The sequence below is a fragment of the Salvia hispanica genome, chromosome 1 (assembly GCF_023119035.1).
Source record: "Salvia hispanica cultivar TCC Black 2014 chromosome 1, UniMelb_Shisp_WGS_1.0, whole genome shotgun sequence".
In the NCBI taxonomy this organism is placed as follows: Eukaryota; Viridiplantae; Streptophyta; class Magnoliopsida; order Lamiales; family Lamiaceae; genus Salvia; species Salvia hispanica.
In genome coordinates, this window is record NC_062965.1 from 37,091,527 (window position 1) to 37,107,667 (window position 16,141).

At 31.3% G+C, this 16,141-nt stretch overlaps 1 protein-coding gene across 1 annotated transcript; it reads left to right on the top strand.

Moving 5' to 3' along the window:
* The first annotated feature begins 12,050 nt into the window (after window positions 1-12,050).
* On the top strand, window positions 12,051-16,060 carry LOC125200894 (cytochrome P450 84A1-like). Its single transcript, XM_048098721.1, has 2 exons — window positions 12,051-13,126; window positions 15,271-16,060. The coding sequence occupies exons 1-2, from the start codon at window positions 12,191-12,193 to the stop codon at window positions 15,889-15,891; spliced, it is 1,557 nt and encodes a 518-aa protein (XP_047954678.1). The 5' UTR covers window positions 12,051-12,190; the 3' UTR covers window positions 15,892-16,060.
* The last annotated feature ends 81 nt before the right edge of the window (window positions 16,061-16,141 follow it).

The window sequence follows — 16,141 nt, forward strand, 5'->3', positions numbered from 1 at the left end:
TTAAGGCCCAACCATAAAACACGCAAATTAAATACAAATTGAAATATCCATTTACATATAACACAGACAATTTATTTATTAGCTATTAACATACTTAATATAATTATTTTCTTCTTAGAAAGTAGTAGTAATACTTATGTAACGACACCAAAAAAATGTTTCAGTTAATTTCCTATAAATTTCTACTTTCATTTCGTATTTTCTATGACTACTAATTAACTTATAAAAGCATAAATATAAGCAAGTGGACTAGTATATTTTTGCTAAAGTGCATCCTTGCTCTAAATTGAACAACCTTTAGAATCACCGGAAAATCAAATCTACGAATTCGAAAACTATAACAAATAATTAATCAAGTCTGAGAAATGTAAAGGGAAGTGAGTCGAAAAAGTTAGTGAAATGTGAATCTATTTTTATATAAGTGGTATCGTAATAAAAAGTGAGTAAAATGAGTTAGTGGAATGTCATGAATTGTCAAAATTAATAAAAATGAAGTGAGACAATTACTTAAGGTCGGATCAAAATGAAAAAAAAAACTAGGATGCATAGTGGGGGACAAATGGCGTATGATTAAATTTCTTTTCAAATTCAATGATACGAGGTATTACGATTTTATTAAGCGTCGAAAATGCTAAAGCGTGCAAATGTGCTTCACAACACCACTCTCATGACACATGTTATATCGAATGATATCATAGGGACGAGGAAAAATACCGAATACCGCACTTACCGTATCGAAAAATACAAAAAAAATCTGATTTTTTGGTATACCACAATTTTCGGTATACCAAAAATCTTTCAAGATGATAACGGTCTATACCGCGGTATATCTAATCCTTGGTGTATACCAAAAAATTGGTATATGTTGAAATATTATATAAATATTAGTGGGATCATGTTAAAATTCATATACTATCCAATCCACAACTGAGTCCAATCATACACCATTAGATCTTAAAATAAGTAGATGAGATTAAAGCTCATAGATTTCAATAAATAGTAAATAAAATTTCAACAAGAGGGTAAAATAGTCAAAGTGTTATAACATAAAAATTTTCATGGATTTTATATCAACGTAGTGTATTGCAAATATCAACACAGTGACATAAGAATCTCAATACAAGTACCCGAAAATATCAATACATTTTTATTGATATTGTACATGCATTATGTTGAAATAGTGTATTTATTGATATAAATATATTGAGGAGTGATCAATTGTTAACTCATCATTTAATTGCTAACTCATCATTTAATTTCTAACTACAACTAATTTAAGACCATAGGATTTTAGAAATCTTGTGGTCTAAAATTTGCCATGTGTAATTTTCGTTTTTATTAATTAAATCGAAAAAGATAAAAAAAAACCTACCAAGTTAGGGTTTTTGATTAAAATGTCGATATAGTGTGTCGAAATATCAACACAATGCTTTGAGAATGTCAACACAATGCTTTGAGAATGTTAATGCATTGCTTATATTGTCATTCTTCATGTATTATATTGACATATTTTATATACTATGTTGACAATTGTTGCTGTACGAAAAAATTGAAAATTTTCAATTTTTTTTTAAAAATTTTGACATTGGAACATATGCATGTGAGATCTCATTAGAATCCTTATGAAATTATCTTTAATTTTATATATGTTGTGCGAAAAAATAATTTAAATCGGGAAAGTTATATGCGTTTTAAAGTTATGTGATATTTTTCAAAAGTTAGCTACAACTGATTTGTTGTAAATTGACCTTAATACCCTTATTGACGTTTTTTGTTGATCGTATTGACATTCCGGGGCTATTGATCTAGGCCCTTGATTTGAATATCTAATGACTATTATTTAATTGTAGTTAGCGTATTGAGTTAGCAATATAACCTCCCCTAAATAAGTTTATCAACATATATGAAAATTAAAATAAAAAATTATAAAATTTCATTATTTGATCATCGTCGGAATATATGTAATTGAGATCTCGTTAGAATCCTTATGAATTTACCTTTAATTTGATATATTTTTTACTAAAAAATAATTTAAATCGAGAGATCTTACTAATCTAAAGTGACAGTTTGGTGAAAAGACAATTTTATCCTTTTTGGAGGGAAAATGTGAATCTATTTTTGTTCACCCTTTTGGTCATTTTGTGAAATGGCAGCTATTGGATAAAAAAAATTGCAGCTCCTATTGGCTTCTCAAATGGTCCAACCAAATGCAAACTAAGAAGATTTAAAACACTTTTAAATAGATGGACTAGAATCTGCATTCTGTGGACTGATTTTGTGATTGTTGTATAGCAGGTTTGGTTCTGCTTGGAATCCGGTGACGGCTCCGACGACCGTTGGCGGATGAGGCGACGAGAGAGATGCCAGAGATGCAGAGGAAGCGGCGACGCTGCTGCTTTGCAGGATGGGTTACTGCGGAGGCAGCGATGCAGGAGGGCCGACGGCGGCGGAAGCGGAATAAATAGAATCTTGATGAATAAAGTTGATCTAAACCAAATCTTGAGAAGAAGAAATTCAATATACAATATAGATAGAACCAAAGCCGACGAGACATAGCGGTGGAACACTGAGGAAGGACGGTGGCTCGGCGTGTGAGGGCGGCTGGGCAGCGGCGAGGCGCGACGGGTGACGAAGCAGGGAACGGCGGCTGGGGAGCTATGCAGCGCGGTGGATGTGAAGGAAGCAAGTGGGTGGCGAAGCGCGGCGGTGGACCGCGAGGCAAGGCGTGCCGATTGAAGTGTGTCGTCTAGGCAAGCGGAAGGAGACAGGCGGTGGGGCTGGCAGCGCATGGCAGGGCGGGGAGTAGAATAGCGTTGAGGGAGAAAGGGAGAGAAATGATTTAGGGTTTCATGGAATATTAGTTATTGTATACTAATGGGGCTCTAATTTTGGGCCTTTAATGTAGCATATAATTTGGGTTTTAATAGTGTAGTGTAATACATAAATAATGTTCTTTTCAACAAAAATAGAATTTGTGTTAAATTCTATTATTATTATTATTATTATTATTACAATAAATATTTTTATCTCATTTTTGTTCTCTATTATATTTATTTATTTCACTCATATCAGATTTAAAATTGTATAAAATTGTTTGCCAATTCAGAGATGCTTCACGAGCTAAATAATAGTATTACTAAGTTTTTAGATTAAATTACAAAATAAGATTAAATTATAGAGTATATATTTAAAATTAAACTTAACTTATAAAGTTTGTATAATTTCTTAATATAAAAAAGTGTAAATTGTTACATTATTCCAAACAACAAAGATGCATAAAATATTATCTATATTTTAAGTGATATTTACTTTTTATACGTATATGTGGCAGGGAGTAAGAAATTTATTCTTTCTAATATCAAACACTCATTTAGTCTTTGACTATATATCAAGTTATGTTATAGTTTGAAATTAAATAGAAGAAATAAATAATCAACTGATTAGATAATACAAATTTTCTAACTTGACTTCTCAATGAAGTCTTAAATTTTTTAAAGTCATTTAGTCTTTGACCATGTATAAAATGTGATTATTGGATAATACTAATTTTCTAACTTGACTTCTCAAAGAAGTTTAAATTTTTATTATTTAAATTATTCATATATTTAATGTGGATATGTTTAATAATTTTTTTAATGAAGCTATTAAATTTATATATTGATTTACCTTTTATTTGGATTAATGACTACCATAGCACTGTCAACAAACATTTCTACTCACACATATTTTCAATATTTATACTGTATGTCTTATTCTAATTAACTCATATTCTTTTATCATAGTTATATATCTTCTTATTGTCATTAATTTTTATTGTTTTACTCCACTTAGTTTATAAATTAAAATTGTATAGATATTTCATTCATTTGGGAGTATAAATTCTCCAATTAGAATAAGACAAGATAAGTATATTTATGTTTTTTAAAATTTTCACATTGCTTTGAATTCATAATTTCTTTATATTTATTATGTTTTGTATCTATTATTTGAAATTTTTATGTCATGTGCATAGCACAGATGTTAATACTAGTTTATGTAAATTTAAAGTTTTAAGATGATTTTGAGGAGAGAAAAAGTGATTAATTTTAACTACCATATATAAGAATTGATATTAATACCATTTAAGTTTATTTAATTATTTTTTTATTTTAAAATATAATTCAGTTGGCATAATTTTAACCACTAGATCTCATAATCTAATAGCTAATATTTGGTCTTAATTGGAGATTGATAATTAGTTAGTAATTGATTACATCCATATATTAGTATATTTATACATAAAATAAAATAAAAGAAAAAAAATCTTTGAAAATCCTACCTTTAGATATATGGCGTATAAAATAGTTTTTTTTTTTTTTGTATAACGATATACCATATTGTACTTCGGTACATCATATTAGTGCAGTATACCACAATAACTGTGGGGTAACAGTATCAAAAACTAAGCATACTAAATTTCTGGCACACAAAAAATTGATATTTTATTGATATGATATTTTGTCGTACCACAATTTTCACTACAATATACGGTGTGGCGTTATCGATAAGATACAATATAGGTTGGACAGAGTAGTATAGTAATAGATTGATAACTACATTGTTACATATATCGAGTGGAGTTTTGAAAACAAGTAGAGATCAGTATCATCCGCTTAGATATCTTTTAATAATTCTATTCTCACCTCAACTTTTTCATGACTACCAATAATAATCACGTATGTGTATGTACATAGCGACATTCATATTGCAATCATGCTCTACTTTATAATGCAGAAAAACATAAAGATTTAAAAAAATGGTCCTGAGATTCTTTGAACGTGAGATCACAATGACTTCGTATTGAAGTAAGAAAGCAATTCCATTACTTCTCTTACCTTCTTGTTTTATACTCCATTCGTTCACAAATAAGAGTCTCATTTTTTCATTTTAATTCGTCCGCGAATAGAAATCTCAATTTTTAATTAGCATAAATGATAAAGAGGTCCACATTCCATTAACTAAATCCACTCACATATCATTTAAAACTAATATATTCAAGTTTGACTCATATCTCACTAACTTTCTTCCACCCATTTTTCTTACCATTTATTAAAACTTGTGTCGGAAATTAATGGGACTCATATTCACGGACGGAAAGAGCAGATAACTAACGTATCAATAGAACAAATATTTGTCTCCTCGCATATACATCTGATTCATTGATCACTAATTAGCTGCGACAAGTCACATTTTTTATAGTAAATCACTATGTTGAAGACTAGTAGTTCACTCCGGGGTTGTTCGGTTGGCAAGACTAAATCTCATGATTAAATATGTATCATGTTTGGTTCATAAGATTAACCCCCTCAACTTAATCCTAGATGGATAGTCTCATGATAATTAGTCATAGCCTCCCCCCTCCAACTAAAATAATCCCACTACTTAATTCTAGATGGATAGTCTCATGATTATTAGTCATGACAACCGAACGTCACCTTCGTAGATGTTTTGTTCCTATCATAATTTCATTAGTTAAAGCAAAGTTATGGATTATATCTCTTATCATGTTTCCTCGTATTGAATTGTACTAGAAGGTGGCGTTCGGTTGTCATGACTAATAATCATGAGACTATCCATTTAGGATTAAGTTGTGGGATTATTTTAGTTGGAGGGGGGAGGCTATGACTAATTATTATGAGACTATCCATCTTAGATTAAGTTGAGGGGGTCAATCTTATGAACCAAATATGATACATATTTAATCATGGGATTTAGTCTTGCCAACCGAACACTCCCGAATTATACTATTTCATCCGTTCCGCGGTAGTGGAAGTGTTTCTTTCTGGCATGAGATGTAAGAAAATTGTGTTAAGTAAGCTACGTAAAAGAACAATAAAGTAGAAAATGAAAAAGGTAGAGAGATAAAGAGAGAACAAAGTAAGTGGCAGTAAAATAAATGAAAAGAAATGTGTTGACTTTTATTAAAAAGGAAAATGACTACACTACTATGAAAAGATGGCTCTTGTTAAGATAAGTGAGTGTCTGACATATCTCATGGTATCTACCAAACAGTTAAAATAAACTCATATAACTCGTATATCTTGGCAATTTAAGCTACCAAACAAGCACTATAGTCTGATGAGATTACACGCAAACCTAAGGCCGCTCGTGTCTACTTAACAGCGAACAATTAATGATTCCATTATTGTATATACCCATAAATTCAAAGATGACATTATTGTAAATACCCATAATTTGCAACTATACGTGAAATGGACTTATATCTGAATGGTTACGGTGTCTAAACCAAGACACAGAAACATAGAGCTGAGGTATCAAAATCTGTCATTTTTTATAAACCACCAAAGATTTATTTATGATAAAGCCAAACACTCTGCACAAATATTCCACATGCCATAACATAAAACCAATAGATTTGTTTTATGCTTGTTTGCTTTCTTTCCAAGTGATCATTCACCATTTCTTGGTGTCAAATATGCATCAAATTATACTCTGTCTCCATCCAATAAAAATAAACAAAGTCGTGAATGACATTATATAATTGGTAACGTAAGAGAGAGAGAGAGGGAGAAAAGGTGGTGGAAGTATTATTATCGAATTGTAGTGTCCACATTTAGAATGATGTGCAAAGTTGGCATTTGTTTAAAACTTTCCATATTTAGAATTGGTCAAATTTTGGTAGACGGCCCAAATAATAAAAATGGTCTATTTTTTGTCGATGGAGATGGTATTTAATTAAAAATAAATAAACAGTAGAATTAGTCTATTTTTTTGGATATAGATAGTATTTAAATATGAAAAAGGTTTTATGGTCTTATGTGTGTATCTCTCTGGAAAGAGAAATTATGAAGGTATATGTCCATTCAATTGTTTTATTCTTGTTCATATGATGGCCTATCAGAACAAACTAGGCTTTATTCCTCAAATAATTGATAAACCCCCAATGTTTCAATTTCACTATATTCATCAAGAAGGAATAGCCCTCAAAGAATTGATATGCATCAAGATATTACAGTATTTACCATTTTCCCCATGTAACCATGAAAAAGTAAGATTATAGAATGTTAATTGTTAGAGGCTTTAATTTTCTTAGCAACAAGATATTTATACGATTAAACCTAGATGGAAACGAGTCATCTTAATGTCACAGTTAATTTGAATTATCTTTTTTATTGATTGTTCTTAATTACAAAAAATACCTTTAACTATTAAGCATAACTATGTTCGATTATTTCTTACTTGAAATATTTTACTGTAACAGTTACGAAGAGACTGTTGTACTTGGGTTGGGTAACCAAATTCTTGCTTCATTTTGGAATTTCGAGATCAAACAAATTAAAAAGAAAGGCTATTTTCTGTTAGATGCTTATTATTCTAGCGGATCGATTTGGCTCATCCACTCTTGAACCTACCTTCTCCCCGAGTTATGATTTGAAAAGAGAGAAGTGAATTCTCTCTATATTTATGATGATTGAGGCGAATCCATCCACGAGGGAAATTTTATAGCGTTATTGCTAAAGAATAGCAACTTTGTTGTCTCTATGATTTTTAACCTAAATTTATAGTAACTATATTATGTATTTTCATTTTTAAATTTGAGTTAATAAACTATATACAGAAGTATTATATATATGAGTTAAAATTTTGGCCAACTAATGCAAATAAAACTTCTTTATTTAGTCGTTTCTAACTTTAAAGTTACATATGTCAAATCAACCAGTAAAAATTTTAACTTGGCGCTAGGAATGTACTAATAAACAATGTAAATAAGTACTCCCTCTGTCCCATTAAAAATGAAACGTTTTTCTTTTTTGGCTGTCCCAATAAAAATGAAACGTTTCCTAAAATGGAAACAACTCTATCTCTACTTTTTCATCTCTCTTACTTTACTATCTCTTCTTTAACTCACAAAACAATACTACATAAAATCCCGTGCCGATTCACAAATGTTGCATTTTAAGCCAAGACTATATATTATATAGGGAGGTGATCAATTGCTAACTAATTAGCAATCCAAAATTGAGACCAATTTTTAACCATTAGATTAGAAGATCTTGTAGTTGATATAATGTCAAGTGTAATATATTTTAAATTTAAATAATTATTAATTAAATTAAAAGTGTATTAATGTCAAATCATATATGTAGTAATTATAACTAACTACTTTCTCTTTCCTCATAATCATCTAAAATCTTTAAATTTACGTAACTCTCTCAATTTAAATTATTTTTTCGCAAAAAATATATCAAATTAAAGATAATTTAATAAGGATTCCAACGAGATCTCAATTGCATATGTTCCGACGATGTTCGGGTGATGAAATTTGATAAATTATATTTCAATTTTCGTACATGTTGATAAGCAGCTTTTATCAACAAATGTAACAAAAAATCTCAATATATTGTAGGCAACATCTAAAGGTGGAGATTTAATCTTGATTTTGGATTAGGGTGCTATAAGCATTAGAATAAGACCTATATTATATATACCATAAAACCAACACACTTTTTAAGAGTGTATTGGTGGATCTATTTTTAGTTGAGATATGGTAATTAAATGATTTCACTATAGAAAAACGTGTAGATTTTTACAAATAAAAGGTATTTGTAATATTAGGAACAAAATAAAGGTTAGTATAAAATAGGAATGTGATTAAATGAAAATTTTAAATATTGTACAAACTCAAAACTATGATCTGGACCATTGAAAAATGTCAACAAATTACAGGAAAATATCAATAGAAAAATGTCAACAGAATTTCAACGGTAGTCAATGATTGATGTTGTATTGATATTGTATTGAAACTGTGTTAAAGCCGTGTTGAGGAGTTTTGAGTTTGTACAATATATAAGTTTGCATTTTATCACTACTTGTATAAAATAAGTATATTGTAAAATGAAAAATCATATATATATATATATATATGTATGATATGTTGACACGAAATAGTGCAATTTTTTGTAGCCGAAAGAAATGCATGCTATTTTTATAATTATTGTAAATTTAGATTAAAAAGTAGAGATCAAATTAAAACTGCTGCTCCTTTTTAATAATAAGCCTTTACATAATTACATCATTTACTAATTTAGCACGCGCATTTTCAATAAATAAAAATGTTATGGATTTAATCTAATCTCTACTTATGACTAATTGAGTCCATATAAATGATTGGACAATATAGAGCTTACGAGTTATGACTAATTAATTAAGACCATAAAATAATGTCGATAAGCGTAGGTCATATTAGATATTTGGTCAAAATAAATAATTCACATTAGTAAGTAAGTACGTTATTAATTTTAGAAATCAAGATTGGTAATATTTCGCCATCATATTTCCCACGTGTTTATGCCTTTATGGCAACGGTGTCCCACATCACTTAACACCAACCGACCAAATTGAGATATTTTAAAAAAAAATAAAAAATAAATAAAAAACTGAGAGTGAATTGTGGAGTAGTATATAAAACTTAGAGCACTCCCAATGGGTCGGCGTTAAATCCGGCGAAAAATCGCCGATTATCGCCGGATTATCGCCGGGCGTTGGGGAGAATTCGGCGATAATCCGGCGACGGCGATAAAAATAGTTTTTTTTTTTTTTTTAATTTCCCCCCCTATAAATTTAAAATTTAATAATTAATTTAAAATAATTTCCCCCCTATTTTTTTTTTTAATTTTCGTTGTTGTAATATTTTACTCGTGTTTAATACAACGAACTTTATTACTATTATTTGTCTTGTCTTATAAATTAGCTAGCTTTATTATATACAAAAATAAAACAATTAAATTAGTAATGATGTAAAAATGAAATGTTGAGTTAGGGAGAAATAAGGGAGAAATAAGGGAGAAACCATTGGAGCAGTTGGCTAAAAGTTGGCTAAAAACTGGGGATAAATTTTGGTGCTGATGTGGCGCTGATGTGGCAGGAGTTAGGGAGAAATAAGAGAGTTTTTAGCCGGACCATTGGGAGTGCTCTTACGGATTTATATATATGTAAAAAAGTCATTTATAAAATCTTAAAAATTTTCTACTTTTTTATATAAATTATAATCAAAAAAGTCTTAATGATCCTGATTCTTAAAAAGTAAAGTATCCAATAAACATTAAGTGATAAATATGGCCTATGCCAACTTACTTTACATTCTGAATATGGCCCATTCACGTGTATATATATATATATATTAAGATTTTCTTAATTTATTTATTATAAAAATAGTACTATAACTTAAGTCCCACGTAATGTTCTTAGATTTGAGTCGGGATCCACCGACACCTTATTATCTGCATTCCCATTCATCACAGCATATGAATCATGCTATATTGCTGGCTCGATATTTATTTTCTCTAAATTTTTCGATCTTAAAACCCAAAACTATATATTACACCCATGATTATAGAAAAACAATGTTTTAAAAATCGGACCGGCAAGCGAACCGGCGAAGCTACTGGTTCACGGTTCAACTAGTCCGATCAGTTCAACCACTGATTGGACCATTTTACTGTAGCATATATAATTAAATATATATTATATAAATATATCAAATTTATTATATAATAAAATGTACTTTTGATCCAATTCATATATATTTTTATATAATTTAGTGAAAAATAAAATATTATTAAACTTAATTATGGATAAGTATAATTAAATTTTGGAGAAATATAAATATAAATTATATAAATATATACCTAATATATAAAAATTATATTTAATTAAATATATATATGACATATTGAAATTTAGTGTAATAAATTATTAAAGTTTATTAAATAGTAGTAACAAATTTAATCAACATATATTATTAACAATAAATTATAATGAATGAAACATTTATTCATTGATTATAAGAATAATTAAAGTTATTGTTATGCCACAATAATTAAAGTGGTGGAGTGGTAATGGAGTTGAACTTACATACATGAGGTATATGGTTCCAAAACGGCTCAACTTCTCGGCGGTTTTAAGTGGTGAACCCGACCGGACTGAGCACCGGTTCGCGGCCAAACCGGTACGACCGGCCGGTCCGGTCCAGTTTTTAAAAACACTGTACGAAAAGGATATATCACAGACGGTTCCAGTGAAAATTTTTATAATAAGAACTTTAAATACTAAAAATCATATTAAATCTATGATATATTAATATCAGTTGATATCATAAATCAAGTTTTCATATTAAGTCTTGGAACTAAAATTAAGTGAACTAATATTCACAAATCAAGATTGATAATAAATCTGAATTTTTGTAATGTCAACTAATATTTATATATTTATAAATTGTATATATAGTTTTATGTTTTGATTTAAATTTTTTTTTTTAAATGAATCATATACTACATCATAGTGGGTCTATATATGTTAATAATATAACACAAAAAATGAGAACGTCCAACATAAATAAAGTCAAGTCCCTATATATTTCTGACAATAAAATTAATTTTTGAGCAATAAAGAGATGCTTTGTATTGAAGATTAACCTACATTGTAATGTAGGATCCATGTCACTTTTGATAATGGATTTTACATTTCAATAACTAATTTGCGTTATATTCTATTACTATAAACTTAATATTTTATTTGTCCCATTTTAACCGTTTCTATTTTTCATTTTAATTCATCCGACATTAGAAGTTTCAGTTATAATCTTTTATAAATGGTAATAGGTTCTACATTCCACTCACATTTTATTATGAAACTATTATATAGAAATGAGCTCACATTCCACTATCTTTTTACACAAACTTTCTTTTACATTTTTAAAACTCAGGCCCAACTTAACTGGGATTGCTAAAGTGGAATGAATAGAGTATATAAAAGTATGATTCATGCATCACTAACTTTTAGGAATATTTCTTAAAATCTATATGAAATCAAAATGGGACGTATAAGTTTTTTATTTTATTTTTTATTTTATTAAGTATAAGTTATAATGCAAGTATCTCATGATCATTTTATTTAATGAAGCAAACACTAGTAATAGCGAAATAGATATTAATGATCTATCTCATCATGTACACCAAATTTGTGGCTCAGCTCATGTGTGGATTTGCCTGGATAATGATTTGATGTGTGTGAAAAATGTTGTGGCTCACCAAAAAACCTTTAATGTAAGCTACGTTACAACTCACTTCCAATTCCCACCCTTTTATTATTTCAAACTTAGTAAATATTTCATTCTTTGTTATGCAAAATCATGATGGAAAACAAGGTGCTCTCCCTCCTCCAACCTCTAGAAGCTAAACCCCTCTCAATCCTATGTATAATCCCTCTACTATTCCTCTTCATTTTATCAAGATTAAGACGAAAACGGTATCCACCCGGGCCGAAGGGATGGCCCGTTATAGGCAACATGGGCATGATGGGCCAACTAACCCACCGCAGCCTGGCCGAGCTGGCCAAGCAATACGGCGACATCGTCCACCTCCAAATGGGCTTCCTCCACATGTTCGCCATCTCTGGCCCGGCCCCGGCCCGGGAGGTGCTTCAGCTCCACGACAACATCTTCTCCGACCGGCCCGCGAACCACGCCATCACTTACCTCACCTACGACCGGGCCGACATGGCCTTCGCCAATTACGGGCCCTTCTGGCGCCAGATGCGCAAGCTCTGTGTCATGAAGCTCTTCAGCCGAAAACGGGCCGAGTCGTGGGACTCGGCCCGGGACGAGGTCGGCCACATGGTCCGGGCCGTCGGAAGAAGCGCGGGGGAGCCTGTAAACGTTGGCGAGCTCGTGTTCGGGCTCACTAGGAACATCATATACCGGGCCGCCTTCGGGTCAAGCTCGCACGAGGGGCAGGATGAGTTCATATCCATCTTGCAAGAGTTCTCGAAGCTGTTTGCAGCTTTCAATATAGCTGATTTTGTGCCTTGGTTGAATTTCATGGATATTCAGGGCCTTAATGCTAGGCTTGCCAAGGCCCGGGATTCGCTTGATGGATTCATTGATACTATAATTGATGAACATATACAGAATAAGAAGAAATTGAATGGATCAGATGATGAATCTGGAGATACGGATATGGTGGATGAATTGTTAGCTTTTTATTGTGAAGAAGAAAAGATTTCTGAGCCAGAGGATTTGCAGAGCTCCATCAAACTCACTAGGAACAACATCAAAGCTATTATCATGGTAACACATACTCACTCATTTTCCTCCTTAGCTCAATTTTTTATCAATTTTCTTATTAATATTGGTTAATTAAAGTTTTAAAAAATATGTAGCCTAGGTTTTGAATAATCATCCAAACAATTGAATAATGAATGAATTCACAAATACACTGACATTAAAAAAAAAAGAATATAAAATATAAATAGTTAAATAAAATACTCCTATCAAAATTGAAGTCAAGGATATGAAGTCAAAAACAAAAAACAAAAAACGAAATGTCTAAGGCAAAGCTATCAAAGTCATATAGGTAGCTGTTGGGATCATGAACGTGGTTGGTTATTAAATAAATGTGTATATAAATATTACTATAGTAAAACACAAAAGATTGCTCCCGTGAGGATGAACCCCACATTTAAAAAAAAAAACATATTTTCATCATATGGCTAGGGTTGTAACATATAATGTATCAAAAGTTTGATATGAGTAAAAAATATATACTTGCATAACCAAAATTTTTGGTATATTGGATTTTCAATAAAGTAAGAGAGAGGATGAGAAAATTAGGTAAAATATGAGAGATAAGAGAAATCGTGGGTAAAGAATGAGAGAGATGAGAAAAAGTGGAAAAAATATGAAAGATAAACTATCTATTTTTAGAAATGAGACTATTTATTTAGACATCCCAAAATGGTAAAATGAGACTATTATGTGTGGACGGAGAGAGTACTATTTTTAGTATTTTACGTATGCCAGAATTTCGGTATGGAACACCATAGTATATGAAAATCCATATTTTGTTGACGTACGGAAAATATTTCGATAAGGTATAATACCTTACCGAAAATCAAGTTATACGGTTATACCAAAATTGAGTATTTTCAATATTTTATCAGTACGATAAGTCGGGTGTATCGGTATTTTGACATTTTTCACACTCCCTAAATACGAAGTTTAATACTACAAAATTACTAAATTATCATAGATCATAGAAATAAATAAATAGATAAAGAAAAATGGTTAGAATATTTTTATTAGATGATAATGCTCATATTATTAAAGAAAAAACTTATCAAAATTAAAAGAATGAAGAATATTTGTCTACATATAATTATATACTTAGTATGTAGGTTATGTTATGGTCAATAAAGGTGCATGATGAATTATTTAATTTTCAATATGATAGAAATTATATATCTTTGAGATATCCAAAAATTCACATCTATTTAAAAAATAAAAGATTAGTTTTGTACTAATTTAATTTTATTCATCACTTACTAAGGTTGGAAAAGATTTGTGGATAAGACTGCAGTTCTAAACTTTAGCACAGATATAATATCCGTGAAACCTTTTTTTGTAGTACTACATATTTTGACTCTGTGTGCACATAGAAAACATATACACATTCCTTTTGTCCTTTAACTCATGTCATCATGCAACAACATGTGTACAATAAGAAATCATTGATCTCCGTTTGGAAAAAAAATATTGTCCTCCGTCCCATAAAAGATGTCACACTTATGGGACGACAGAATTTTAGGAGATTTTATTTTGTGTATTAAATGGATAGAGAAAATATAATTTTTATATTTATGTGAGAGAGAAATTTTTCAAAACAGGGAAATATGATATCTTTTGTGGACAAACTAAAAAGAAAAGTGTGACATCTTTTGTGGGACGGAGGAATACATTATTTTGTTTGTAGTCCATTCCAAAAAAAGTATACTAAAGTATTTTCTATCTAGTAAGGTGGAGTGGTGGACTTTATTCTCTATTAAAAATACTTTAATTAATTTTCTTTCTACTTTTGTCTTATTTTATTAATTATATATTAAAATTCATGTTCAACCAAAAGTTCATATTTTTGTGGGATAGAGAGTATTAATTATCGTGTAAACAAATTGGTAATCTAATTATATCCGTCGATACATTTTTAGAAATGTGTATAATCATTTTATATTTTGGGCATTCCATCGTAGTGAGCCACTTACTTTATTCTCTCTATTTTTCATCTATTCTATTTTATTAATATCTTTTAATTTAATACAATATACACTTTTTTTCTAAATTTTCATGTCGGAAAGAAATGTGTATATTACTATGAAACGGAATGAGTTGAAGGAATGAATGACCCATTTTCATAGACTCATATTGTTCTGATTTATTAGGACGTAATGTTTGGTGGCACCGAAACCGTAGCATCCGCCATAGAATGGGCCATGGCAGAGCTAATGAAAAGCCCAGAAGACCTCCAAAAGGTCCAAGAAGAGCTCAAAAACACAGTGGGCCTGGCCCGAAAAGTCGAAGAGCCCGATTTCGAGAAGCTAACGTACCTCCGATGCTGCCTGAAGGAGGTCCTCCGCCTCCACCCGCCGATCCCGCTCCTCCTCCACCAGACCTCCGAAGACGCCACAATCTCCGGCTACCACGTCCCCGCCAGATCACGCGTCATGATCAACGCGTGGGCCATCGGTCGCAACCCGGCCGCGTGGGATCACCCCGACGAGTTCATGCCGTCGCGGTTCCTCGAGGCCGGCGCGCCGGATTTCAAAGGGAGCAACTTCGAGTTCATCCCGTTCGGGTCGGGCCGGAGGTCTTGCCCCGGGATGCAGCTCGGGCTCTATGCGCTCGAGATGGCGGTGGCGCACCTGCTCCATTGCTACACGTGGGAGCTTCCGGACGGGATGAAGCCGGATGACTTGGATATGAGCGACGTGTTCGGGCTAACTGCGCCGCGGGCGGCTAGGCTGGTCGCGGTTCCGACCCCGCGGCTGAGCTGCCCGCTTTGAGCCTTTCATTTTAAGTGTTTGTTGTGTATGTGTTATTTGAGTTATGTGTGTCAGTGTGTATATATGAATTGCAAATTTTCTTATTATTTATTGTGATTTTAGATAATAACAAAAAACAAGCCTGATATATGTGGAAATGAAATGAATATATAGAAATCGATTTACAATCTGTGTTGAGATTTCTTCTTTACATCGATCAGTCAAAACTATAGACTAACAATTTTTGCAACTTACACATAAATACGAAATG

What these genes read in the sequence shown, in the direction of transcription:
- LOC125200894 (XM_048098721.1), top strand. Translation starts at nt 12,191, where the DNA reads ATGATGGAAAACAAGGTGCTCTCCCTCCTCCAACCTCTAGAAGCTAAA. An exon ending in ACATCAAAGCTATTATCATG is followed by an intron (nt 13,127 to 15,270) that starts GTAACACATACT and finishes CTGATTTATTAG; the next exon opens with GACGTAATGTTTGGTGGCAC.